This window comes from Canis lupus, chromosome 16 (genome assembly GCF_048164855.1).
Source record: "Canis lupus baileyi chromosome 16, mCanLup2.hap1, whole genome shotgun sequence".
NCBI lineage: Eukaryota > Metazoa > Chordata > Mammalia > Carnivora > Canidae > Canis > Canis lupus.
In genome coordinates, this window is record NC_132853.1 from 56,945,291 (window position 1) to 56,972,213 (window position 26,923).

The following is a 26,923-nucleotide window of genomic DNA, read 5'->3' on the forward strand; positions in this document are numbered from 1 at the left end:
TAAAATGAACCCATGTCAAGGATTTTATTTAACTTATTAATTAATGAAGGAACCAGTAAGATGTAAAAACTGGTTCAAGGGAGAACCCAAGGTACGGACATGTATACAGGCCATCAGGAATGTCAAAATGAATTTGCTTGTTCGTACAAAACGGGTCACTGCCCACAAGGGAATCATTACTTGCATCTTTACTGTACAAGATTTATTTGCATCTCCATGGGCAAGAATTATTTTTATTACCATCAGTTTTCTACAACTCAGAGAGTTGTCAAAGAGCTGGAAGACACGGAAAGGTGGAGATCCTTCTAGAATCAGATAGGCCCTGGAAGGATGGGTCCTCTAGACAATCTGTAGTGAAATTAAGTAATGCTCTCAAGATTTCACAGCTGCTAAGGACAAGATTTGGAATTCAAAACCAAATCTACATGTCTCCAAAGGTTCAGGCTTTCCCCCCTAGTGTCAAGTAGCTTTTGGACAGTGAAGGGTGATATTCAGCTGAGATTTGTGGTATTGGCTGGTCATCACTCCCTTTGGTTCAAATTCTCTGGTCTCAAGACTAGAGTCCTCCTTCCTGTGAAGGGAACCCACAGCAACGTTCCAAGCTTCTCCAAGGCCTCAATCAGACATCTGCCATCTTGAAAGCACCTCCTCCTTGGTGCCAGTGTCCCCTGGTGAGTCTGGGGGGGCCTGGGGCCTGGTCTGAACCCTGGGAAAATGGTGGTAGAGTCTCAAGACTCCCACGGTGGCTCCTGCCATGGAATGGCCGAAGGGACTACTGTGGCCCAGGCTCCAGTCACATCTTTGGTTTGGAAATTATGGGACGCTGGTACAGCCGGATTATACCTTCATCGTGCAGCCGCTTCCAGAGTGTTCTCTCTAACGGGAAGTCATGGTTGGTATAAAAGATCGTTCGTTTCCAGGACTTATCATAGTAGTGATCAGAGAAGCGCTCGTGGCCCTCGGTGATGAAGCCATAGGCGCTCACCTACGTAAAGGGTGGAGGAGAAACAAGAACTGAGGTTACTCCCTCCGAGGCTTGTTCTCATGGGCTGTGTGTGTTGGGAGGTGGGGGGGTTTATTCTGGCTCCACCCCTAGGGGTCTGGGTGCAGGCTCCCTGACGTGCACTTGTATACGTGTGTATGTCCACACTCACACTCCTCTCCTGCTCCCCCCGGCTGTCGTCCTGTCCTGGACAGGTCCAGGGATACCCCACAGCTGTCTCTCCAGGAGCTCGTGCTCCTCCTGCAGCAGAGCCTTACCTGGTCACAGAGATGAAGGGCCGTGAGCAGCAGGAGGGCCCCAGTGGTGGGACGGTATATTCTCCAGTGGATATTGTTCAGGGTCTTTGACCTCAAAAACCTGAGAAATCCCCAGCCCCCAGCCGTCAGGAGGCTGCAGGGATGAGAGGGGCCCGGTCCCTCCCACACGTGTTCTGCTGCCCTGCTCTCACCTGTTCTTCATGTATCGCATAAAGTCTGGGTGTAGCAACAGGTACCTGTCCAACTGCAAGGTATCCCGGAAAGCCTCCTGGGGCCTGCGCCTGTGGGCGGCATTGGGTCGTTCAGGCTCAGGTCTCTCACGCCCTCCACCGTGGGCCAAGTCGGGGCCGTGGGCATGACTGGAGCCCCATCCCCAGGCGATACCTACGGCTGTGCCCACCTGGCCAGCCCTTCGCAGCCGCTCAACACACGGCTGGGCCTGGGGTAAGGGAGGGGGCGGTGGGTACCTGAACCAGGAAAGGCTACTTTTCACCAGGGTCTGATTCAGAAGCAGCGCTTCCAGCCACTCGTAGTCTCGGGTGCCTTCCAGGAAATGCAGGTAGCGGACATCCTGAGGAGCAAGGACAGCAGGTGGCTGGGCAGTGCCGCCTTCGGGACCAGGGGCTCTGGGGTGGAGGGGTGGGGGGTGGGGGTGCTGCTCTGGCTCTGACCCCAGCCTGCTCACTCGCTCTCCACAGGCCCGTCCGGCCGTCCTCCCAGCTCCGGCCCCTCGCAGGACCAGACTGCAGTCGCGGGCCACCAGGCTCCCTCTCTCAGCCCGATGTCCCTCCTTGAGAATCGCGGGTGGCCGGGCACTCACCTTCCCCAGAGGGACGTGCGGGAAGCCCCGACCGCCCAAGGCGAGCAGTGACTGCGTTATGGAGAAGGCGGTGAAGCCGTAGAAGGACGTCCGGGTGCCCACATCCTGCTCGTAGCCCTTAGTGACAGCTCCGCTCAACCTGCTCGGGAAGACAGAACCGCACAGAACCGTCCAGAACCCATGAGTGCAGGAGGGAGAGGCGGGGGGGGGGGGGGGGGGGGGGCGGGGAGGCAGCAGGTGTAAAGGGAGCCTCCCTGGAGCGCCCGGGAACTCCACGGTCCAGACACGGGCAGAGCTGACCCTGAGAGATCTCTCAGGAGAGGAGGTCTCCGCGGGCGGCAGTCCCAGGGGAGCTGGGCGGGGGCTCACCGGAACACGTGATCGTGGCCGTCTATCTCCTGGCCCACGCGCGAGTCGTTCAGGATGCCCCCGTTCCCCACCACGGCGCAGGTGACGCACTGGGAGCTCCCGGCGGGGAGGCTGGCCCGGAGCAGCTGCTGCTGGGGCACCGGAGGGAAGCGGGTCACCACCTTCTGCACCACTGGAACAAGGGGGGCTCCGCTTAGAGCCCGGGCGGGGGGGGGTGGCCCTCATGTCCCCCCCACTGCGCCGCGCCGGTGGCCCCCAGGGAAGAGGCGGGCCAGGGACAGAGGCCAGCTGCCCACGCTCCCGGGAGGACTCACGGGACTGATTGAGCTCCATGAAGCCGAAGGGCGGTGCGAAGTGTTCTAGACGGTCCCACTCTCTCTGGCTGAAGCGGCTGGAGTCCAGGAAGAGGGTGAGGTTGGCCAGGAAGAGATTCTGGAGCCAGGGTGACTTGGAGGCCTTGACCTTCACTGAGTCCGGGCAGGTCTGCGTGCGGGAGGGTGGATCAGGCGGGGGGAACACCTCGGGGGCCTCTTCCGTCCTATCCCGAGGGTCTGCTGACCTTCCCTCGCCCTTGTCCTGGCCACCGGAGCCCCGAGGGTCCCAGAGAACAGGGTTCCTGGTGCCCTGGGGATGCCCCTTGGCAGGTGCGTGGGGGAGGAAGCCAGCGGGAGAGCCTGCGCGGGGTTCTGTGTATGACCGTACATGTTCCATGTGTGACCGAACATGTTCTCCCGGCCGTGGGCCCAGGCTGCTTTTCTTAGGGGGGGCAGGGAGGGAAGGTGGGGGCATGGTGCGTGCAGGGAAGATAAGGCATTCCCAGGAATCGGGCTTGTGCATCAGGGCAGGGGGTCCTGGCTGGTGGCCCTGTCCCTCCTTGCCATCTTTCAAGCCGTGCCCCCCACCCCCTGCCAGAGGATGGATGTTTGGACGTCCAGCCCCAGCGCAGGTGTCTCTCCCCCTGCCCCATGACCTTCCGGGCCTTCTGGGGGCTCCAGGGCAGCGCACGTCACCCTCACACCTTCCCCCGCTGCCCAGGCCAGGATCTGGGACCTGCCTCTTCCTCCTGCTTTGACCACTTAAGGAGAGAAGGTTGGGGTGCAAGCAGGGTAGGGTAGGGCGGAGCCTGGAAGGTGGGGGCAGCGGGGTGGGCTGTCCTCAGGGGCTGCGGAGCGGGGAGGCGGTGGCCAGACTCACCGGCTGCAGGGCCTCCGTGTCAAAGCTGTACTGTTCCTCGAAATCCCACCGGGGCTCAGACTTGAAGTTGGCAGCCCGCAGACTCGGGCTTCTCCGGGTGGTGTGGCCCTGGGAAGAGGTGGAGGGTGGCGTGGCCCGGGCTGTGTCCCTGTGCGGGGCAGCCGCTGTGGTGGCTCCTTTCCTCGTCCTCCCCATCGGCCCTGCTCCTGTCGTGGTCAGCGCCTTGGCCTGGCTTTCTGGCACAGGTGTTCGCCGGGTGGTCCGCGCCTTGCTCTGAGGCCCTGGGGTCACCTTCCTGGTGGCTGTCGGCTCCTCCTTCTGGTCCCGCCTTCCTTTGATTGTCCTAGTGTCCTGACTCATCACTGATGGGAGCCCTGTCCTGTCAGACGCCACCCCCTTGTCCTGAGCCCTCGGGGGCAGCGTGTCCGGCATGGTGTCCTTCCTCTCCTGACCCCTCATGGGGGTGGGCTGAGCTGAGGTGGCCTCGAGGGCCTCTGCTCTGGTGTCCTCCTGGGCAGCGTAGGCTGTGGCCAGGGCCTGGGGGGCCCACACGCTCTTCTCTTGCGCTGATGCCACCGCCGGGGCCATTGTCCTGTCTCCCGCTGTGGGGGCCTGCCCTGTCACCTCATGGAGTGACTCTGGGGACCTCTCCTCATTGCGTATGTGCTGATGCCTAGGGATAGACATAAATTTGGGTTAAGGCTGAGGATCGGATCAACAGGTTGGAATAATTAGTATTTATTCTTGTGCCTTGGGTAGACTTCAGACCAGTTTCCGTAAGACATGAAGGGAAGGAGTGTCACTGTCCATACCCCAAATTAAGCTGCACCCATTGGCAGTGGGTCTGGACACTTCCTTTTGACCCATAGAGAGACCGTGGTAGTATCATGGAGGTGGTACCCTGCTTTCACCCCAACCCTCCTTCCACAACCAGGTGTCAAGAGCAAAGCCACCACGTTCTCCCTGCATAGGGCTGTCTCTGCACTTGCTCCAGCAATGACTCTCTGACTCTGGCCCTGTCATCTAATATCTGTAGGATACTGTTGACCGACCTTCCTTCCTTCCTTCCTTCCTTCCTTCCTTCCCTTAATGAAGGGTAGGTAACCTCGTGAGCGAGGAAAGATACATGCATCTCATGCATGTCAAGACTTTAGATGCCTGAGGTGTCCGGGTGGCTCAGTCAGTTAGGCATCTGCCTTTGGTTCGGGTTGTGATCTCAGAGTCCTCGGGATCAAGCCTGAAGTTGGGCTCTCTGCTTGGTGGGGAGTCTGCTTCTCCCTCTCCCTCTGTGCTCTTTCTCTCTCAAATAAATAAATAAATAAATAAATAAATAAATAAATAAATAAAATCTTTAAAAAAATTACGAAAAATAACTACCTGCCTACCTTGGTGGAAAGATCTACCTGAAATATATATTTCAAACCTTACCTAAAAGCAAACTTGCTTGCTAGCATCGTTAGGAAAAATATACATCCTCAGCAAGTATTCAAGAGCCCGTATCTCCTATTAGATGCTAGACATCCCGGATGCGAGATTGGTCTCGCAGCATGGGCAACAGGAACTCTGGTTCACACACACAGTTGTGTGATGACGATACAGACCAGGTCTCGCCCTGGGGAGCGTGTGGGCTCAGTGGGCCTGGGGGAAGGGGCTCTGTCTGGGCAGGGGATGGTCCCAAACCGATAGGCAGAACCCGATTATTATCTGCTTTGTAGGTCAGATTGAGGAGTTTGGACTTTATCATTTGTCCTCTTGTCCAGGAGGAGCTACTGAGGAATTTCAGGTGGGAGATGGGGGGCTGGTGCCAAAGCAAGGGGGTGGGTGAGTGTAGTTGAATTCCATCCTGGCCGTGCTTTGTTTCTAGTGGTCTGAGAAGATCAATGTAGGGTGCCTGGTCTGGCTTCTGGCACTCGGGGTTTTTGGCTCCAAGGATTAGATTTACTTTCCTTTTATTTCTTCCTCTTGTGGGAGCCTGCCAAAAGCTCCTTAATTTATGCAAATTAGCACCAGGTGTTCTGCTGAGGAAAGTGTGGGTCCTCCGCTCTGCAGGTTTCTCTAACTGGACTTTGTGGGAGGTGGGGATGGGTCTCTGTGCTACACAGGTTTTGGGGGGATTCCTGGGCGCCTTGGGAAAAAGAGTCACCCTCTCTGGGGACCTAGCCTTCACCCTCATGGATTTCCAGGTGTGCTTAACTCCTGCTTCTTTACCTGGCGCACTAGGCCTCCCTGGCTCACCTTGATCACTCTTGACCCAAGCAGCTCTGTTTTGTCTGCTTCTACCACTCTTCTTCCAAGCCACATACCACAGACTTACTGAGACCACAGAGAGAGGAGAGAGAACATGAAATGTGCAGCCAGAGAGACCTGAGTGAGAATCTCTGGCACTTCCAGTTACTAGCTGATGTGACTGGGAGAAATCACAACCCACGTGACCCTGGCTTTTCTTACTTCCTTCCCTCCTTTTTTTTTTTTTTTATTTTAAAGATTTTATTTATTTATTCGTGAGACACAGAGAGAGAGAGAGAGAGAGAAAGAGAGAGAGAGAGAGAGAGGCAGAGCCACAGGCAGAGGGAGATGCAGGCTCCATGCAGGGAGCCTGATGTGGGATTTGATCCTGGGACTCCAGGATCACGCCCTGGGCCCAAGGCAGACGTTCAACTGCTGAGTCACCCAGGCGTCCCGACCCTGGGTTTGCTTATCTGTAAAATGGGCTGCTGCCTTTTGCTCCTGAGAGAAGTCGGCTGTGAGCCTGACAACATGTGTTTAGCATCTGGCACAAAATTCGTGCTCAACCAGATGAGTTCCCCACTTCTCACCCCTGCCGTGGAGCTCTGTTCCCAGTCATTCTTGGTCTGTTCTGTGTAAGTTGGGTGGGGGGGTCTCCTGAGTCTTGTCTCCTACTTCTCCGGTTGCGGCTTTGACTTCTACCTGCCTCTCAACTCTGCAGCCACTAATGTGTTCTTTTATGCAGCAAGTATTTACTGAGCACTGGGGCCTGGTGAGGAGTGCAGCCAGACACATTCCTCCCCCCGTGGAGCCCAGGATCCAAAGGGGAACAATCACAGACAAATGTCAGGTTGTCACCCGGAGACGTGCCGGGAAATGGGTGAGGAGAAAGAAGCCATGGGAGGTATCCTGACCCAAGCTCTGGTTCCTGGGACAACGTGAATACTAAAACCCTACGTGTCATCGAATTGGGCGTGTTTGGGGATTACATTCATTTAGCAGTAATGTCGAGTTCCTCCCTGAATCGTAGACTTGGAGAGGGCAAAAATGCATCTAAGCAGCCCTTCCCACGAAGCCTCCCACAATGCTGCATCACGTCGGTGCTTTCTTTTTTTTTTTTTTTTTTTTTATTTATTCATGATAGGCACACAGTGAGAGAGAGAGAGGCAGAGACACAGGCAGAGGGAGAAGCAGGCTCCATGCACCGGGAGCCCGACATGGGATCCGATCCCGGGTCTCCAGGATCGCGCCCTGGGCCAAAGGCAGGCGCCAAACCGCTGCGCCACCCAGGGATCCCACGTCGGTGCTTTCGAAAGGCTTTCCGAGCCCGCCAAGAAATGGATTTAAACAAACGAGGAATAGAATCTGAAATATGTCCTTGGGGAAGAACATCTCATCCAACAGATGTTGGCTGGATGTTTATGTGCCATGTAGGTTTATAGGTTCCAGGGATACAGATTTGAATAAGGCACAGACCTTGAGCCTGCAGAGTACACTGTAGTCACTGTTATGAAAAGTGGAAGACAGGGGCGCCTGGGGGGCTTGGCAGCTGAGTGTTTGCCTTCGGTCCAGGGCGTGATCCAGGGGTTCAGGGAGCCTGCTTCTCCCTCTGCCTGTGTCTCTGCCTCTCTCTTTTTGTGTCTCTCATGAATAAATAAATAAAATCTTAAAAAAAAAAAAAAAAAAAAGAAGTCCTCAACTCTATAAATGACCCTTAAAAATAAATAAATAAAAGTGTAAGACAGAGGAGACTTTCATTACCAGAAAAATACAGGGCTGGCCCAGGGTAGTACATGTCCTAGGCAGACTACCTCCCTTAATCCTTCCTCTTTCAGGGCCTCCGTCCTGCACTGTGGCCAGCCCTTCTTGGTGGATTCCCTATTTCCTGCTCCCAAGGCCCCAGGGGAGCACACTTATCCAGGTCCTTCAAGAAGGACAGTCTCTGTTATGACCTTGAAAGTGAGAGAGAGGGATCCCTGGGTGGCTCAGCGGTTTAGCGCCTGCCTTCGGCCCAGGGTGTGATCCTGGAGTCCCAGGATGAGTCCCACATCGGGCTCCCTGCATGGAGCCTGCTTCTCCCTCTGCTGTGTCTCTGCCTCTCTCTTGCTCTGTGTCTCATGAATAAATAAATAAAATCTTTAAAAAACAAAGAGAGAGAGGACCTAACTTCTCTAGAGGCTGGTAGGGAAAGGTCAGCAGTGGGGTCCTTCCACCTTGGAACACTCACACTTTTAACAGGCTTCATGTAGCCAATGCCTCTGCCTTTGTTATGCAGCTCAAGGAAGTAATTTGAATGAGAGATATCCCAGACCAGAAAGGAGAGAAAGGCCCTGAGACAAGGCTGTCCCTTTTCCAGGGACAACCTGGAAAAACTAATAGCCATCAAGACTTTATTTATTTATTTATTTATTTTTTTGCCATCAAGACTTTAAACCTTTATTTCTTTTTTTGTTTTCTTTTTCTTTTTCTTTTAAGATTTTATTTATTTATTCATGAGAGATACAGAGAGAGAGGCAGAGACACAGGCAGAAGGAGAAGCAGGCTCCCTTCGGGGACCCCCGATGTGGGGGATCAAGACCTGAGCCAAAGGCAGATGCTCAACCACTAAGCCACCCAGGTGCTCCTGTTTTCCATTTGTAACTAAAGAAAAAAAAAAAAAAAAGATGGGGAGATTTATCAAAAGGATAGAAAATGTCTTGAAGAGCCCAAGAGCAAGATGTAGTTGAGCCTCTAGAAGGGTCTGGAACCTGGAGTCTCTCTCTTAGGCTTGGAAAGGACACAGCCTACCTCTGTTCCTCTAGCCTGCTTTCTGCTTTCTGTTCCTCAGCCCACGTGGCGGTGAGGATGGCCACCCTGTAACACCTACTCCAGCAACTGCTGACTCTCTTTGTTGCCAATTTTTAATTTTTATGGGAGAGATTCTAGCCCACTTGTGTCCCTTCTCTGTCCCTGGCCACATGGTAGGTGATATGGGTCCTAGGGTCCACCCTGTGCACGGTAGGAGGACAATCTGAAGAGAAAGAGGGAGTTGTTGGCTCACAAGCTGGGTAGATACCCCTAAAATATCCATTCTGAAAGAGTATCATCCATGTAGAGTGAAAAACCTGAGTTAGTCCAGAACATGTTCTTGCTGGATTTGGGCCGCGTTTATCTAGTAGAAAGGTTTGGTTACTGTGAGACTTACTCTTCTCCCTTTCAATGTCACCGATGTGCTGAGGCTCCATGCTTGAGGCCCAGCAAAGGCCTAAGTGTCAACTCTGATAACAAACGGCTCTTGTCACTCAGCTGTGAACCTTGGAACTCACTTCCACCTGCATTTCCTACCCCCAGACTACAAGAGGCCTCCAGAAGCTTTCCTTCCAAACTGCAGCACCTTTGTGTGGCTGTGGCTGGTTAGAGGGTGCAGCAGGGTGGTCTTCTACACCAGACACAGCAAATGTACAGCCTGGACAGCTGGCCCTCTGCCTCGTGGCCATGCCAGCCCCGAGGAGGGAGTACCAGGAGCTCCTCTCTGCCGTCCTTTCCAGAGGCAGGAGATACAAGGTACCTTGCAGGTTACTGATGACTCCTTTATGTGCTACAAGGAGTTGCAGCAATGACCCAGGTACTGACAAAATTATGTAATTAAGTTGCATTTCAATTCCCTATAATTAAACACAACTATGATTGCTAGGAATGTGGGTGTTTACGTAGGCATTTCCTTATGCTCATGCATGGTATTTACTGAATGCTCAAATTCCTTCCATCCACATGCTGTGTGCCCTGCATTCATCTTGTCCAGACCCTAGGTGATCCTGAAATTGAACACCATGGGCAAGGCCACGGCTGGGGTGAAGACAGAAACCTGTTCTCTATTAAGGGTTCAGAGGGATGGCAAATCATTCACGGATCACATCCAAGCAAAAAACAATTCAGTATTAAATTCTGATCTATTTGGGAAGTAAAAATATAAAATGTTGCACTTCAAAAAATAAATTTATTTTTAGCAGGGATCACATGGCTCTATTCAATAAATGAAATGGATACCAAAGAATAATTATCTGTCATCTTCTCCCCTCTAAATTCTGAACTACACAACACCAAGGGGGACCTGGAAGCAAAGACATGGCAGAGGGGTCAAAGTGTATTTATACTTGAAGCCATGAAATGACTGTTGGTAAGAGAGCAGTATTTTCCCATGAATATAGCACAGCTGAGCCTAAACAGTTTGGGGGTGAGGGTCATTGACCCACACACAGTCAAAAATCTGCCTGTAACTTTTGACTCCCCCAGAACTCAACTACGAATAGCCTGCTGTTGACCGGAATCCTTACCAATAGCAAGTCAATCAACACATATTTTGCATGTTACGTGTATTACACACATATTCTTACAATAAAGTCATCTAGAGAAAGGAAAATGTCACTCAGAGAATCCTAAGGAAGGGAAGATACACGTACAGTACTGTAAAACAAATCCATACATACCCGGTATAATTCATGTTGTTCACGGTCAACTGTATCTACTAGAAAGAACATGGTGGGGTTGAAGGTGGCTTGCACGTGGGAGAGGTCATCCAAACTGAAATTTAGCGATAACACCCAAAATCAAAGGCCACTAGTAAAACTAGTAGGAATAGAAGATTATTTTATCAAGGAAAAAGCTCAAGAAACCTCTGTGATGATCTAGCAATTCCACTTCTAGATATTTATCCAAAGAAAGTGAAAACACTAATCTGAAAAGACATGTACACTCCTGTGCTCACTGCAGCATTATTTACGATAGCCAACACATGGAAGCAGCCCAGTGTCCATCGACAGATGACTGGAGAGAGAGAGAGAGAGAGAGAGAGAGAGAGAGAGAGAGATACATATATATGGATATGTATATATGGAATATTGCTCAGCCATAAAAAACAATGAGGTCTTGCCATTTGCAGCAACATAGATGGACACAGAGGGTATAAGCCAGACAAAGACAAATATCATATAATGCCACGTAAATGTGGAATCTCAAAAACAAAACAAATGAACAAACGAAACGCAACAGAAAGAGACTCCTAGATACAGAGAGTAGAGTGGCGGTTGCCAGAGGGGAGGTGGTGGTGGGGATGGATGAAATAGGCAAAAGGGATTAAGAAGCACAGTCTTCCAGTAACAAATAAGACTCAAGGGTGTAAAGTGCAAGCCTAGGGAATACAGTCAACAATATTGTTCGGGTAGGGTTTTTTTAAGATTTTATTTATTCATGAGACACACAGATAGAGAGGCAGAGACACAGGCAGAGGGAGAAGCAGGCTCCCTGTGGGGAGCCCAATGCGGGACTCGATCCCAGGACCCCAGGGTCACACCCTGGGCTGAAGGCAGATGCTCAACCACTGAGCCATCCAGGTGCTCCTATAGTCAATAATATTGTAAAAATAATAAATAAATAAATAAATAAATAAACAAACAAACAAATAAATATTAAAAAATAATAATACTGTAACAGCTTTGTATGGTGACAAATGGTAACTGGCCTTATTGTGAGCATCTCATAATGTATGTACATATTGAATCATTATGTTGTACACCTGAAACTGATATCCAATATTTTTTTTAATCAATTATTCTTCAGTAAAAACCGAAGAAAAACAAAAAGTCTTTTGATTTCCTAAATAATTCTGGGCTCTGCCGTTCAACGGAACAGACAGTGGAGGAGGCTTCAGGCTAGGTGTGCCTGCCCTGTGACAAGTGGCTGGTCACACACATGCCTCTACTTACGTCTTCATGACATGGACCACCTTCCCCCAGTCCCCACCATTTTTGCTGATCACTTGCCTCTTCAGGGTTCCACATCTGGTTCCCCCACCTCAGTTTCTATTGTACCTCTCCTTGAAAGGGAAACAAACCTTAGGCTCCCCAGCACTGCCTGTCATCACCCCCTGCTGAAGACCCTCCATGACGGGGAGGGTCTCACCTCTAGCACCCCACATGGTGGTTAGACCAGCCTGGAGCTGCTGAAACTCCCTTGGGGTCTGCATAGCTCTTTAGGGGCTCTGGTCTCATCTGAAATGGAAACCAGTCATTCTGTTGTGCTCCCTCCCTAAAATTTGCAGTTTATTTTCCCCAGGAAATCCTGAAACTTTTTGCATAATTTACATTTTAGAGCTTTGCCCTGAAACTTTAGACATGTCCATAAAGTTGCTTCAATCACTAAAAGCTGTCCTTTGCCTTGCTTTGCTTTAATTATCTTTGTAGGCTGGAAAAAAAAAATACAGAAATCTGTATTCTGTTGTTGTTCCAAGTGTTCTTTCTTCAAATTAAAGCCAATTCTCTTACTTGTTTAGTTTCTGGCCAATTAAATCCTAATGAAGGACAATATAAAATGGGAACAGAAGAGGAAACACATCTAAGCCACTGCTCCTAATGCTTGAGTAGCTGGATCCTATTTCCAGAGCTGTCCCCCCAACAGAGAGACCCAGAGCATGCTGAGATTCCCCTTCACCTAACTGTGGCCCAGGAGATGGGAAACTGGTTTATTTTATTTTTTAAGATTTTATTTATTTATTTATTTAATTTATTTGACAAGCAGGGGGAGCGGCAGGCAGGGGGAGAGGGAGAAGCAGGCTCCTACTGAGCGAGGAGCCCGATGCGGGGTTCCATCCCAGGACCCAAGCCAAAGGCAGATGCTTAACTGACTGAGCCACCCAGGCCCCAGGGAAGCTGGATGCTCTCCCTCCCTATAATACACAAGTACAGACACAAAAGCTCTCCTGAGACCTACGGGCACAAGTCTTGAGAGTGAAGGAGAGTAGGGAAGACCTCGGTAACCAGGTGAGAAAATGTTCTAAACTGAACAATGGCAGGTGTATATAGGTCAAGAATCCCAGATGCAAGATAAGACCATGTGGCCTGGTGGCTGGGAAAGAATCAAGGTTGTTTAAAGCAAAGTCAGTTTTTATGACCTGTAACTGGAACCCGGCTTATCTCTTTTGGAGATAATCAGATCTGCAAGTAAGGTTTATTTCAGGGGTTAGCCCAAGTTCAGGTGACGCTTTTAGGCCGGCACTTTTGAGATAGAGACCTTGGGGGAAAGGTTCTTCCCCCTCCCCATCTCTCTGCCCAAGAGAGAAAGGAGAAGAGCAAAGCAGTCGAGTGGGCAGCTACCCTGTCCTCCGTTGGTGCAGGAAGGCTCCCCGAGAAACTGCCAAACCCCACAACCCTGATGGCATTTAATAACTTCAGGGTCTGGCTTTTACCGCTTCTGCTTCTGATGGCACAGAGCAGTGCTCTTGGAGCGAGGTGGCCCACAGCGTCATAGCTGTCACCCACCCAGGACCTAACCTCTTGGGCTCTGGCTGTCCTCAAGGGTTCAACTTGAGTCTGGCCAAAGCCTAACTTCTTGGCACTTGGCAAATGGGCGGCGGAGCACACGGGGGCGTAAAGTAACTGCCTGAGTTCCAGCTCAGCCCTAACTAGCCAGCTGCGCGACCTTGGGCAAGTCACAGAACACGGAAAGCCCCTGTTCTCATCCATTAAATGGGAATCTCTCTCCCTCTCTCTCTTTTTAAATTTTAGTTATTTATTTGAGAGAGAGATAGAGATTAATAACAGAAAGCATGAACCCAGGAGGAGAGGGAGAAGCAGGCTCCCCACTGAGCAGGGAGCCCACTGAGCGGGGCTCGATGCAGGGACCCCAAGATCATGACCCCAGCCGAAGGCAGGTGCTTAACCGACAGATCCACCCAGGCCGCCCCATTCAATGTGAATCTTTTTCTTTCTTCCTTCCTTCCTTCCTTTCTTTCTTTCTTTCTTTCTTTCTTTCTTTCTTTCTTTCTTTCTTTCTTTCTTTCTTCTTTTTCTTTCTTTCTTCTTTCTTTCTTTCTTTCTTTCTTTCTTTTTCTTTCTTTCTTCTTTCTTTCTTTCTTTCTTTCTTTCTTTCTTTCTTTCACACATAAAGAGAGGCAGAGACACAGGCAGAGGGAGAAGCAGGCTCCCCACAAGGAGCCCGATATGGGACTGGATCTCAGGACCCTGAGATCACACCCTGAGCCAAAGGCAGATGCTCAACCGCTGAGCCACCCAGGCGTCCCTCAATGGGAATCTTAATATCAGTCTCATAATACTGTTGTGAGGACTTCACAAGCTAGAGTATAAAAGGTATTTGGAAAAATGCCGTTTTTGTAAGATTTACTTATTTAAGACTTTATTTATTTATTTGAGATAGAGATAGAGAGAGAGAGAGATGCATGAGCAGGGGGGAGGGAGAAGTAGACTCCCTGCTGAGTGGGGAGCCTGACGTGGGGCTTGATCCCAGGATCATGGGATCATGGCCTGAGCTGAAGACAGATGTTTAACCAACTGAGCCACCCAGGCACCCTGAAAAATGCCATGTTGTACAAATGTATTCTAGTCGAACTGGGTCAAGTGCTAATGTGTACGACACAGAGTGACCGTCAGAGTCCCCATCCGCTCCCCTTTGGGTTCACGTGTTCAGAGATGAAAGCCTAAAAGGGCAACAGGTGTCAAGGCCACGGGTAAGTGGCCTATTTCATTTGTAGCACTAAACCACTTAATCAAGAAGTCAAGAAGAGGCAGGTAGGCATGCAACTCTGAAATAGGGAGGTAATTACCAAAAGAAAGAGCAGAAAGAGTTGACGCAGTTGCCTTGGGAATCAAGATTCTGGAGTAGGGACAAGTCACGGGGCTCTCTCTATGTTGATGTAAACTTTGCAATACTATTTGCCTGAAACACTTGCATATCAGCTTAATAAAAAACTAATAATAATGGGAAAAACATGAAAACTAAATGAGACATCTTGTCGAAAATTCTATGAAAGTTTGAAAATCTGGGATGTCCGGGTGGCTCAGTGGTTGAGCGTCTGCCTTCAGCTCAGGTCGTGATCCCGGAGTCCCAGGATCGAGTCCCGCATCAGGTTCCCTGCATGGAGCCTGCTTCTCCCTCTGCCTGTGTCTCTGCCTCTGTCTCTCTGCCTCTGTCTCTCTCTCTCTCTGTGTCTCATGAATAAATAAATAAAATCTTAAAAAAAAAAGAAAAGAAAATTTGAAAATCTAATGCAACATTTAGTCCACAGATATTACTGAGTGGTGATTAGATGCCAGGCATTGAGAACTCTCTGTTAAGGATAAGAGAGCTATTGTCACTCATCTTAAGAAGCTCCAGAGCGAACAGGGGAACAGACATGAACATAAATAGATGCTATAAAGTGTTAGGTCCGATGCTATTAGTCATACGTGTGGGAGAGAGTGTGTGGATACACCCTAGGGACACGGTTCTGCTGGAGGGGGGGCACTTCACTATGGAGGTGGTGCCTAAATGGGTCTTTTGTTCCCGAATCTTTCTTCACAAACAAATTTTTCTGAAGTATTCGTCCTTTTATAAAAGCAGAAAACGGATTTAAGCAGAAAAAGATATCAGTCCGTGGATTATATCCTCCCAAAGAATCTGCCGGTGGCGCCTTCAGGGCACGCACATCCAGACCCCCTTCCTACGCCTGTTACACTTACAAATGTGTGTGCTGTTTCGGAATGTTATTTGTTTCCCCCCTTTCCCATTGGCGTCCACTTCTCACCCTCCGCAGCTGTGAAGAGCCCCATGTTCATTGCCTCCGTGGACACATGTGGCCAATAAGAGCTGGAAGTAAAGGATGTCCTGCAAGACCTCTGCTTTTCCCCCCCATGCCTGAGCCCTAAGGGGGGGGGGAGGAGATTTGGTGAAATAGATGTCTCGGGGAAGGACTTCTCTGTTTCCTCCCACCATCGCCCCCTCCCTAGAAAGATTCCTGTGGATGAGGGGGAGGGAAAGGAGGAGGGAGAGAAGAGAGGGGTCTGTGGATCCTGAGGTTGGAGGGCTCCTGCACCCTACTGCCTTGTAGTGTTCCTAGAGTCTAATATGACCCCGAAGGGAAATGACAGCATGCTGATCCCAGGAAGACAGCGGCTGAAAGTTCTCACACCTAAGCAGGTGCACATGAAAGAGCCAAGAGGCAGAGACGACGAAGGATGTCTCGATGGCACCACGATGGCTAAGAATCAGCTGCCCCCACCCAGGCCCTGACACCGCATCACGTATCGGGGAGCCCTTGACACCATCCTAGGAAGGGTGCAGAGGAGCAAGAATGGCTGAGATTAAGTTTCTTTTTTTTTTTTTTTTAAGATTTTTATTTATTTATTCATGAGAGACACACAGATTGAGAGAGAGAGGCAGAGACACAGGCAGAGGGAGAAGCAGGTTCCATGCAGGGAGCCTGACGTGGGACTCGATCCGGGGTCCCCAGGATCACACCCCGGGCTTCAGGAGGCACTAAACCGCTGCGCCACCAGGGCTGCCCCGAGATTAAGTTTCCCTGCAGCTCGGTGAATGGTGGGGGGATCCAGGATCAGAAATCAAGGGGTGATAGAAAATAAAGTTATATTCTTAGACTAAAATCAAGTAAGATAAAAAAAGAAAATCCATAGCCTTGATTTTACAGCTGACTCTTATTGGTCAGCTCTGAAGCCGACCCAAGGCATAGAATCTTCCAAGGCAAATTCATTCCAGACCACGAAAGCCAAGCCAGTGGAGGCACGGTCTTAGATTGTATTTCCATATCCGGGAGCACCTCAGAGACCGGCACCAAATGAAGAAGATATGAGAAGTAGTCCAATAACCTTGGTTTGAAATCATACAATCCATCCTATTTGTTGCCAAATCCAGGCGATCCAACTTATTTTCAGTCCTTTCTTTCTAACGTCCTGTCACCAGAGCTTCCCCGCCCAGGGCTCCTGGCTCTACCCCAAACCATTGCAACAGCCTCTAACCCAGCCCCCGCTGAGACCACCTTCCCCCCACCGCCTATCCTATAATCTGTAGCAGAGGAGCCTGCTCAATGCACGAATGTCATCACGTTCCTCCCTTACGCTGAGGTTTTTCCACAGCCCTAGAATAAAGTTTAAACTGTTGGTACGTTACCGAGGGTCTTGCATTTATTCTTTCAACAAGCATTTAAAAAACGCTGTTATGCCTGCCTGATGTCCAGGACCTGTTCAAATTACTGAGGAAAGAGAGACAAATAAGACAGGCCTTTCCCATGCGAAATTCATAGTCTGGCAGGAAATAAACTGTGTTCGTGACAACGTGTTATGATAGGTGTGATAGAGGAAGGTGGGGGTGTGGGTGCCAGGGAGGGAGGGGTGCTGTGATGCCAGTGCAGGTCATGGCTGGGAGGGTGGACTCTGGAGCTAGCTTGGCCTGGGTTTGAACTTAAATGACAAGGCTGACCTTGGATAAGTTGCCTAACCTCTCTTATCTGGAAAAGAGGCTGTTGTTAATAATAGTATCTACTCCCAAAGCCTTGATATGTGGTCAAGGTTTTTGTGATATGATGCTCAAGGGTTTTGGAGACCAGTGCCTGGCATGTGGAGCCCCCCTATCAGCTTGTGTTACACTAGTAATCAGCCTCTCATGCCTGTACACGTCCCGCCGGTTCCCAAGCTTGCACCGCTCCCGCTGCTTCTTTAGTGTGCAACGATCCTGATCCTGCATGCTGAAATGTCACACGGCCTTCTGGCTCTCTGCAGATGCCACCATCCCCACAGCCTTCTCCTCATCCCTCCCACCCCCACCCCAGGGTGGAAATGACTCTTGTAACTTTGCTCCCATAGGGCCTGTCACATTTGACTTAACTGTGGTTGTCACACACCCTCTCTGGTTTTGTGTACATCTCTCTGCTCCATTAGACTTGAGAGTCAACAGGAAGTCGAGAATCATGGATTTCGGAGCCTAAATCCTCTGTGTTCAAATCTTGGTTTGTTACTTCCTGGCTGGGTGGATTTAGGCTTAGCATTTTTTTAAAAGATTTTTTAAAAAAGATTTTATATATTTATTCATGAGAGTCACAGAGAGAGAGAGAGAGAGAGAGAGAGAGGCAGAGACACAGGCCAGAGGGAGAAGCAGGTGCCCCACAAGGAGCCTGATATGGGACTCGATCTTGGACCGTAGGATCACGCCCTGAGCCAAAGGCAGACACTCAACCGCTGAGCCACCCAGGCGTCCCTAAGATTTTTTTTTTTTAAGATTTTATTTATTTATTCATGAGAGACACAGAGAGAGAGAGAGGCAGAGACACAGGCAGAGGGAGAAGCAGGCTCCATACAGGAAGCCCGATGTGGGACTCGATCCCGGGTCTTGAGGATCACACCCTGGGCTGAAGGCGGTGAGCCACCCGGGCTGCCCAGATGGTATTTTTTTTTTAAAGTACTGTCCACACCCTACGTGGGGCTCGAACCCCGGGATCAAGAGTCGCACGCTCCACCTGCTGAGCCAGCCAGGCACCCCTAAGCTTAACATTCAGAACCTCATATCCCTCATTTTTGTAAAAGAATAAAAATACTGAAGTTGGGCAACAGCTATGAAGATCAGAAGTAGCGCACAGAAAGCTCCTGAGCGTAGGTTAGCGTTTTGGGAAATCTCCAGCTCTGAAACGATAATCCTGTGTCATAAAACATGCAAACACCTCGGTACCAATGACCTTCAGAAACCACCGATACTACGTGGAGTTGGCGTTTTACAAACCCCTTTGATCTCTGACCTGTCACCCTTTGCCCACCCAGCCTGCAGGGAGAGGTGGGCCCCCGCCGCGCCCCCCACAGTCTCTCACTGCACCCTGCTCTCTCCTCCGCATCTCTCTCCTTCATCAAAATGTCTCCTGATTTTCCACTTCTCCCTTCCCTCCCGCCCCAGGTCCTCTTCATCTTACATTTCAAAGGCTAAAGCCACCTGTGAGGGCACCGGGTTGGCCACAGTCCCTCCCTCTGCAGCAGGATAATCCACTTGTCAGGTGCATCCCTTGGTTGCCACCATAGGTCAGGCCAAAAGTGGTAACTCATCCCTCCATCCAATCTGTCCTGTTCCCTTTGGACAGACTGAACCATTGCACAATCCCACTTTTGAGAAGTCACCTCCCTGCTTCAAAACCTCTTGCATCCACCCTCGGCCCCACCCTCCTGAAATGCCCTTCCTCTGCTCCCTGGAGCGAGCCCCTCGTCTCTACAAGGCGTGTTTGTCCACGGCTCAGCCAAGGGGACACTTAGGCGGGGTGGCCTCCTTGCTTGTACTATTCTTTCCACACCTTTATCGGAGTCCTACCTGCCTCGAGACCCATCTTCCCATTGAAGCTTTCAAAGGACCCACGTCCTTCCCTCCAGGGACCTCTGCTTTTAGGGTGCTTACTCTCTGTTACTCGGTTTGCAGCTTAGTTACCGAGACAGTTTACTGAGAAGTCTCAGCGTGTGACCTTCTCTCTCACCTCTAATGCCTTGGGCAGTTCTATAACTTTATAGTATAATCACCTTTCATGATTGAAACTCAGTCTAAAAAAAGAATTATAGGAAAGATTAACAAAACAAAACAACCCTCAACCCCCAAATTCAGTCTCACCCATTTTTTAGAGCTCTAGTTGTCCTGTTGGTTCAGAGCTCTTCCCCCCTACACCCCCAGCTGGGTCAGAGCCAAGCCCCAAGGCTTGGGAGATAGGGCAAGAAGGGGGTGGTGGTGGTGTGGAGGAGGCCGGAGGCAGGGGCGGCAAGAATCTGGGTCAGCCACAGAGAAGACTTTCCCTTCCCTTTGAAGACCTAGCTCTCGGATATTTTTTTAAAGATTTTATTTATTTATTCACGAGAGATACAGAGAGAGAGGCAGAGACACAAGCAGAGGGAGAGGCAGGCTCCCTGCTGGGATCCCAATGTGGGACTCGATCCCAGGGCCCTGGAATCAGGCCCTGAGCCAAAGGCAGGTGCTCAACCACTGAGCCCCCCAAGTGTCCCACTCTTGGGTATTATTACTTAAGTGACCACCTGTCTGGGAGGAGTAGGGGGACGCAGCGCCCCTGCTCCCCCTGAAGGCCAGTGTGTTTGTCTCCTGACAGGTACTCTCAGGAGGGTCAGTAAATGTGGTTTCCCTGGGGCAGCAATTTTCTTGGCACTGGGGATCCCCGCATGAGTGCGCCAACAGTATTCAGTGTCCCAAACACTTCTCTGGAGTGGATGTCCCATTACTTGGCCCCAGTAGGTAAGTGGGTGGCTCTGGTCCCTCCATGGCACCACAGGAATGCCGAGCTACCCTCCACAGCCTCCTTGACTTTGAAGGCCCTGGGGTCAGGGCAGGTGGGCTCTGGTTTTTTCCCGGATACATAACGCCATGGACAATTCCAACCACCTTCCGCCTTCAGAAATCTCTAGATCACAAACAGGCACCAGTCTACTTACCTCTCTCCTTAACCCCGGGACATATGACATCAGCTGGGGAAGGAGACGAGGCACCCAGGTCACTGTGAGTGACTCTCCCGCAGCCCTCTCCCACCCCGCCCGTGTCTCTCCAGGGATGCTGTCATACTCTGACCTTCCCACCCTCCCTGGTCTCCTATTTAAGCTAGATTGAGTTGGGTTTTGTCACTTGTGATCAAAAGAGTTCCAGCGTACCCAAACCCAGATTTATGCCGGACACAAAAATAAACTGCAGGTGGGAGAACTATGTAAGCTTGAAGAACAAAAGCACAAAAATAATAGTAGACAGTATAGAAAGTGATTTATAGAATTTTTAAAAAGATTTTGTTGGGCAGCCCCGGTGGCGCAGCAGTTTGGTGCCTCCTGCAGCCTGGGGTGTGATCCTGGAGACCCGGGATCGAGTCCCACGTGGGGCTTCGCATGGAGCCTGCTTCTCCCTCTGCCTGTGTCTCTGCCTTTCTTTCTCTCTCTCTCTGAATAAATAAATAAATCTTAAAAAAAACTATAAAAAAAAGATTTTGTTAATTTATTTGACAGAGGGAGAGCACAAGCAGGGGGAGCGGCAGAGGGAGAGGGAGGAGCAGGTTCCCACTGAGCAGGGAGCCCAACTAGGAGCTCTCCATCCCAGGACCCCAGGATCATAACATGAGCCAAAGGCAAACGCTTCACCGACTGAGCCACCCAGGTGCCCCGAAATTTATATAATTTTGAGGTGGGACAGGCTTTCCCCCAAGTTGCACAAAGTCCAGTGGCCATAAAGGAAAAGAAGACTTCATCTACATAAAAATTACTTGTGTGACACAAGACAGCATAAACAAGGCAATAAAAACAAATATCAGCCCAAAGAGAACATTTGAAGTATTGTCACATGTGTGATAGAAAAGCGTTAATAGGGCAGCCCGGGTGGCTCAGCAGTTTAGCACCACCTTCAGCCCAGGGCATGATCCTGGAGTCCTGAGATCGAGTCCTGCATCGGGCTCCCTGCATGGAGCCTGCTTCTCCCTCTGCCTGTGTCTCTGCCTCTCTCTGTGTCTCTCATGAATAAATAAATAAAATCTTAAAAAAAAAAAGAAAAATGTTAATATCCCTCAGGTACAAAAAACTCCTGCAATTAAGAAAAAAAAAAACAGTAGCTCCTGGGTGACTCAGTCGGTGAAGGGTCTGACTTCGGCTCAGGTCATGATCCCAAGGTCTTGGGATGGAGCCCCGGTCAGGCTCTCTGCTCAGTGGAGAGCCTGCTTCTCCCTCTCCCTCTGCCCCTCCTCCTGTTCTCTCTCTCTCTCTCTCTCTCAAATAAATACATAAAATCTTAAAAAAAGGAGAGAAAAAGATAAATAATTTAATTTTTTAGGGGAGCAAGTGATATACACAGGTCATTCATTCCCAGAAAAATATGAATGATCGGAGCACCTGGCTGGTTCAGTTAGAAAAAATACAGTCAATATGGTCAATAAGCCTAAGAGGATCCTTGAATTCACAGAGGCCTGAGAAATGCAGATTCAAAAGAGAGACACATTTGAACCTCTCAGATGCTTAAACTTTAAAAACATTAATGATTTCTGGTGTGGCCCCGGGGTGGGGGTGAGGGAGTGAACACGCACACGGGTTGCGGTAGCCTTCTCAGAGGATGATCTGGTGGCATCTGTTGACATTTGATGTGAGTGTACCCATTGCCTTGGCAATTCCACTTCTAGAAACCTACCTACAGACATACCTATGTAAATGTACAAAGGTGTGTGAAGAACCAGTGGCAACCCAACGGTCAACCCACAGAGACTGGATGAGTAAACTCATATCCGTACCCAGCGCCACGAGTAAGATGGGAGTAGGTTTGTACACATCAACATGGAAGGGTGTCCAAGGTACACTGTTGATTTAAAAAGCCAGCCTGTGGAACAAGGTGTAGAGTGTGATACCTGCCTATCCACCTATGTGTCCACCTATTGACCTACCCTTCCATTTATCCATCTGTGGTAAGGGCTTGTGTAGCCTAAGGTAAAAAGCACAGGCTAGGGAAGCAAAATACTAGGACCAGAATCTGGCCCCAGGACACCTGGGTGGCTCAGCGGTTGGGCTTCTACCTTCGGCTCAGGGCGTGACCCCGGGGTCCTGGGATCGAGTCCCACATCGGGCTCCCTGCATGGAGCCTGCTTTTCTCCCTGTGCCTGAGTCTCTGCCTCTTTGTATGTCTCATGAATTAAAAAAAAAAAAAAAATCCTGTCCCCGTGACTTCCTAGCAGGATGACTTTGGCCAATTCACTTCAGCTCTCGGTGTCTCTCTGTATACTCACAAGCATCAGGATTAGTTAACACATAAGGCATTTAGAAGAGAAGTGTTGGCTACAATTAGGTGATAATTCTCTGTACACCAAAGAATCAAGCGTGGTCACCCTTCGAGAGTGGGTGGACATGGGGGTGTGATGAAGAAGACCCTCACTTCTTGTGTTTTTCTACACTTTCTGAGAGCATGTATTACCTTCCAATTTTAAGAGCAGTGGAATATAAAATCATTCAAAAACAAACAAACAAAAAAAAACAAAACAAAAACTGAGTCTGGAAAGGAAGGGACTCTCCACTCCTAGAGATGTGTTGATTTTATAAGAAAACTGGTCTATGAGGTCCTTTTGAGGGATGAGCTTGGGGGAATTAAGCTGAGTGAGAGGCCTCCCATTTTCTGACAAACTCCTCAGGGAGAGTGTGATTCTGAAATGAATGGAATCCACGGGGTAAATCTTTTGCTTTTGGACACATCCAATGGCACACGTGCGAACTATCCCTAAAGTTGTTACCATTACTTACAGTCCCCCAGGGGTGGGATGGGACTGGGGGGGTCCATCTTCTTTCTGTGCCTTCCAGGGACCCAGACCCACAGTTTGCAAACTCCTGCCTGCATTTCCCCTTGACAAGCCGCCAGGCATTTGGACACCTTGGTTTTCCCACCCCTGCCACCTGCTGTCCCTTAGGTGTCCCCTTGGATCATCCTTGCCGGTGGTTGTTGACAATGTGCCTGACTCCTGGCACCCCAGGTGGACACACAGCGGTGTCTTGGAGTTCCCCAGGCTTCCCTGGGCTAGAGTCTTTTTAAAGTTCTTCTAATAAATTATGAGGAATTTGGAAAGGGTCAGAACCTTACCTGAAAGGTTTGGTATTGGGCTCCTTAATAAAGGAGGGCAGGATGAAGACAAAGAAGGTCAACACAGCCGAAAGCAGGAACCATTGTGTAGTTTGGTCCAGATGACTGAGTCTACACAGGCGGATCTTCATGGTGGTGGGTCAGGCGCTGCAGGAGAGTTCTGCATATCCTGGAGCTTGGATATGGGCCACAGGTAGTTTAAGTGCTGAGATACCTTGGCCGGGGAGTGCTCACCACTTGTCTTAACAAGGAGCCACTCTGGTAAACACTGAGTCTATCAGGATCTGCCAGGGAAAGGAGGAGCTCCCTTCCCTGCTTTCTGAAGGCTTATAGGCTGGCGTGGCTTGAAGGAAGGAAATTCCTTTTGTTCAAACAAGTTTTCTTTCCTTTTCTTTGTCTTTGAAGCCAACTTCTGCATATAGAACTTTATGAGAAACATGCACACGTTATATGGAACCTCACTTTTATCAGGTTCCAAACCCTTGGGGACCCCGGGCAAGTGCACAGGCTGGAAGAGCCTCGTGCTGATCTCCATGCGCAACCTGACCTTTATAAGAAAATTACGAGGAATCTGTTTAGCTTTGAGATCCTCTAGCAATGTTTCCTCTTTTTTTTTTTTTTTTTAAGATTATATTTATTTATTTGACAGACAGAGACAGAGAGAGCACAAGAAGGGGCAGGGACAGAGGGAAGAGAAGCAGACTCTCCTCGCTGGGCAGGGAGCCTGACATGGGGCTCAATCCGAGGACACTGGGATGGTGACCTGAGCCAAAGGCAGACACTGAACTAACTGAGCCACCTGGGTGCCCCTTTAGCAATCTTTCCTAAAAGAACACCATGCAACCATAAACTAGAGCTCCGAGAACATCCCATTTCCAAAGCGTTCAGAGTGGTGGCGCTCAGTCCTGGGTGCGCATTAGAATCATGTAGGAAGCTTTCCTGTATCCTGGTGCCCAGACTGCATTGAAGCCAATGAAGACAGGATCTCTGGGAGTGGCTATTTTTCCAGCAGGAGAATCTTTTGAGTTCCCCAGGTGATTTCCAACATGCGGCCAAGCAGAGAACCACTGATTTACAGTCATTTGGCTCAACCTTCCCTGCTTCTCTTCTGGAGTCAGGACCATGACAGTACTGCGCAGCTACTCTGAGCCAGCTCTGTGAGCAGTCCACCTGCACCCAGGCCCTCGCAGCTACTCGAGGCGCTGGATGCTGTTATCAACCCTATTTTATGGCTGGGGAAATTGCCTTTTTCAGCAAGCAGCTTGCCCTAGATCACAGAGTGAACCATCAACTTGGAGACCCCAAGCAGCCCACCTACACGTTGCCTTCCTACCTGCTGCCCAGCAGCACCTCTGAGAAATCATTAACTCTGCTTTGATAGGAAGTACACAAGGCATCATTCTTAGGGGAAATGTATAACTCCGAGGAATAGTAGCAGTTGTAGAAAACTTCGAAAATTCAGAGAAGCAGCTCTTCATAAAGTACGGTGGGTTATTAATATTTAAAGTGTTGCTTCCAGGATATTGAACTACATACACAGGTGTTTTCCAGCAGGTGAAATGGTGGGAGATGCGGCTTGGAGGAATAAGCTCTGAAGCTCAGGGGACCTGGGTTTGTTGCTCGCCCATGGCAGGGTATATTCAGAGGAATGCACAGCCTCCCATTCTGTACCCAACGTTCCTTGGCCTTCACCCAGGGCACGCACCAATAAATGCTTAAGCCACCATCCCCAGGCAGGATGAAAAAGGTAAGACATACTTCTGAGTGGCTGAGAGTACTATAGACGCCTCACGGCCTTCCTTTGCCCCGTACCATACACTGAACTGGTGGCACTATTTCAGGGGATGGGCTGGGAGCAAGGAGAAAAGTCCCTCTCAGTACCGATTTAATTCCTCTCTCTTTATCTCTCTCTCTCTGAACACACCTAACCTATAAGCTCTCATACAATGACTCTATAAATATTTTCTGAGTAGACCCAGGTCATAACCCTCTGCCTTAACTGACCCATAACCAACCTGAGTTCCCCTGTGCGCCTGCCATGAACAATTACCCTACACCCCGGTGCCTGTTTGCAATGCTAGGCAAATGACGCACATGGGGTGGCGGTAGGCGGTGGGGAGGGGAGGTGCATTTTCTTACCCTCAGCACGGGTTCACCTGCAAGGAGTGTCTCTTTCATCTCGCCCCCCGCTTTGGGGAAAGGTTCTCAGTGTTCTGACTACCACAGTGCATGGAGATCTAGGTGGGCTCCTGGGTGTGAGCTGGGCTGCAGAACACAGTCTGTGCCACTCACCACCTCCAGGGTGGGTTGAACTTGGAGTATGGAAAGCCCACAGAGGGGGTGGGGGGTGGATAATCCAGAGTTCTAGCTTCCTGGTTTATAGCTTCCAGCCAATGCTGCTGCAGCACTGGCCTGTGTACTGGAAACAGACTTTCCAAATGCGTTTCCAACCATCACCATTGTTTCATGTTCAGTAAGCTCGACTTTCCTCTCCTTTTTGTTTTTACTTTTATTTTATTTATTTATTCATGAGAGACACAGAGAGAGGTAGAGACATTAGCAGAAGGAGAGGCACACTCCATAAGGGGAGCCCGATGCGGGACTCCATCCTGGACCCTGGGATCACGACCTGAGCTGAAGGCTCAACCATTGAGCCACCCAGGTGTCCCTTTCCTCTTCTTTTTAAAGCTTTTGATTTTGTCTTTATACTTTAGCCAGCAGGCTGCATGAGACCTTCTATGCAGATAAAGTTGTTAAAAGATACTTTTTGGTCAAAGGTAAGGTTGCGACTGTCATATGGATATGAAACTTGAATATGTGTTAAAGGTTTTATTCTACTCATGAGAGAACTGGGCAGATGTAATCATTGATTCAAAAGAGAAAGTGAAGAGGCACAGATTAATATAGAGTAAAATCGGCTAACAATGAATTGCACGCAGGGGCAAAACTGGTTTTTCCAGTGAGGACAGACAGGACAGGCTCTGCTGGCTATCAACTCAGTTACAATTTACAGAATTGTAAAATAGTTCAAAGACCATGGAAGGTTAGAATCAGCTAAGCTGGAGGCATGTCTCCTAGACATGCACCCTTTTCCACTGACACACAACAGTGTGTTTCTAGAGTGAGTATATCTTGGGGTACCTGGGTGGCTCAGTCTGTGAAGTGTCTGCCTTTGGCTTAGGTCATGATCCCCAGGTCCTGGGATCGAGCCCTGCAGCAGGTTCCCTTTCCCTTTGCCCTCCCCTTGCTTGTGCCCCACCCCTCTCTTTCTGTGTCACATAAATAAAATCTTTTAAAAAAATTATAGAGTGAGTGTACCTTGGAATCATTTCAGGATTGCAATTGTTGAAAACTGCCAGCCGTTGGATCCCCTCCACTGGAAGAGACTCTGGGTGATTTAGGGGAATACTGGATTAAATGGAAAGAGGTCAGCTTGTTAGGGATGGTGGGTAGCAGCATTCAATACCCTGTTATAGGTCCTGCCTTCTCTACTTTCTGTACCAGGCCCACCCCTAACTTTTTTAAAAACAGCCTGATTGAGATATAATTTATATTATACTGTTTAGTTCATCCATTTAAGTGTACAATTCAATGGATTTGAGCCTATTTACAGAATGGTGCAACCATCACAATCATCTAATTTTATTTTTTAGTTTTATTTTTTAATTTTTAAAAAAT

General features: G+C 49.6%; 1 protein-coding gene across 5 annotated transcripts; it reads right to left on the reverse strand.

Annotated features, from left to right (window-relative positions):
- Positions 1–25,540, reverse strand: ST6GALNAC1 (ST6 N-acetylgalactosaminide alpha-2,6-sialyltransferase 1). 5 transcript variants are annotated; one of them, XM_072781719.1, is made up of 11 exons: positions 25,385–25,540; positions 23,246–23,420; positions 3,644–4,316; positions 2,764–2,932; positions 2,450–2,621; positions 2,081–2,219; positions 1,728–1,831; positions 1,452–1,541; positions 1,261–1,360; positions 844–985; positions 1–706 (listed from the first exon to the last, which is right to left on the reverse strand). In XM_072781719.1, exons 2-11 carry the CDS (start codon positions 23,374–23,376, stop codon positions 522–524), a joined length of 1,905 nt encoding a protein of 634 aa, XP_072637820.1. In that variant the 5' UTR covers positions 23,377–23,420; positions 25,385–25,540; the 3' UTR covers positions 1–521. The 5 variants fall into 5 exon arrangements, 4 of the variants coding, with proteins under 4 accessions (XP_072637820.1, XP_072637819.1, XP_072637821.1 ...); XM_072781718.1 differs by having other exon boundaries at positions 23,246–23,669; positions 25,385–25,534; XR_012009322.1 differs by having other exon boundaries at positions 567–706; positions 1,155–1,360; positions 23,246–23,669; positions 25,385–25,536.
- Between the last annotated feature and the right edge of the window lie 1,383 nt (positions 25,541–26,923).

What these genes read in the sequence shown, in the direction of transcription:
- ST6GALNAC1 (XM_072781719.1), bottom strand. Translation starts at nt 23,376, where the DNA reads ATGAAGATCCGCCTGTGTAGACTCAGTCATCTGGACCAAACTACACAA. An exon ending in AGTAGCCTTTCCTGGTTCAG is followed by an intron (nt 1,542 to 1,727) that starts GTACCCACCGCC and finishes TGCCGCCCACAG; the next exon opens with GCGCAGGCCCCAGGAGGCTT. An exon ending in CCCTTCATCTCTGTGACCAG is followed by an intron (nt 986 to 1,260) that starts GTAAGGCTCTGC and finishes CCCTTTACGTAG; the next exon opens with GTGAGCGCCTATGGCTTCAT.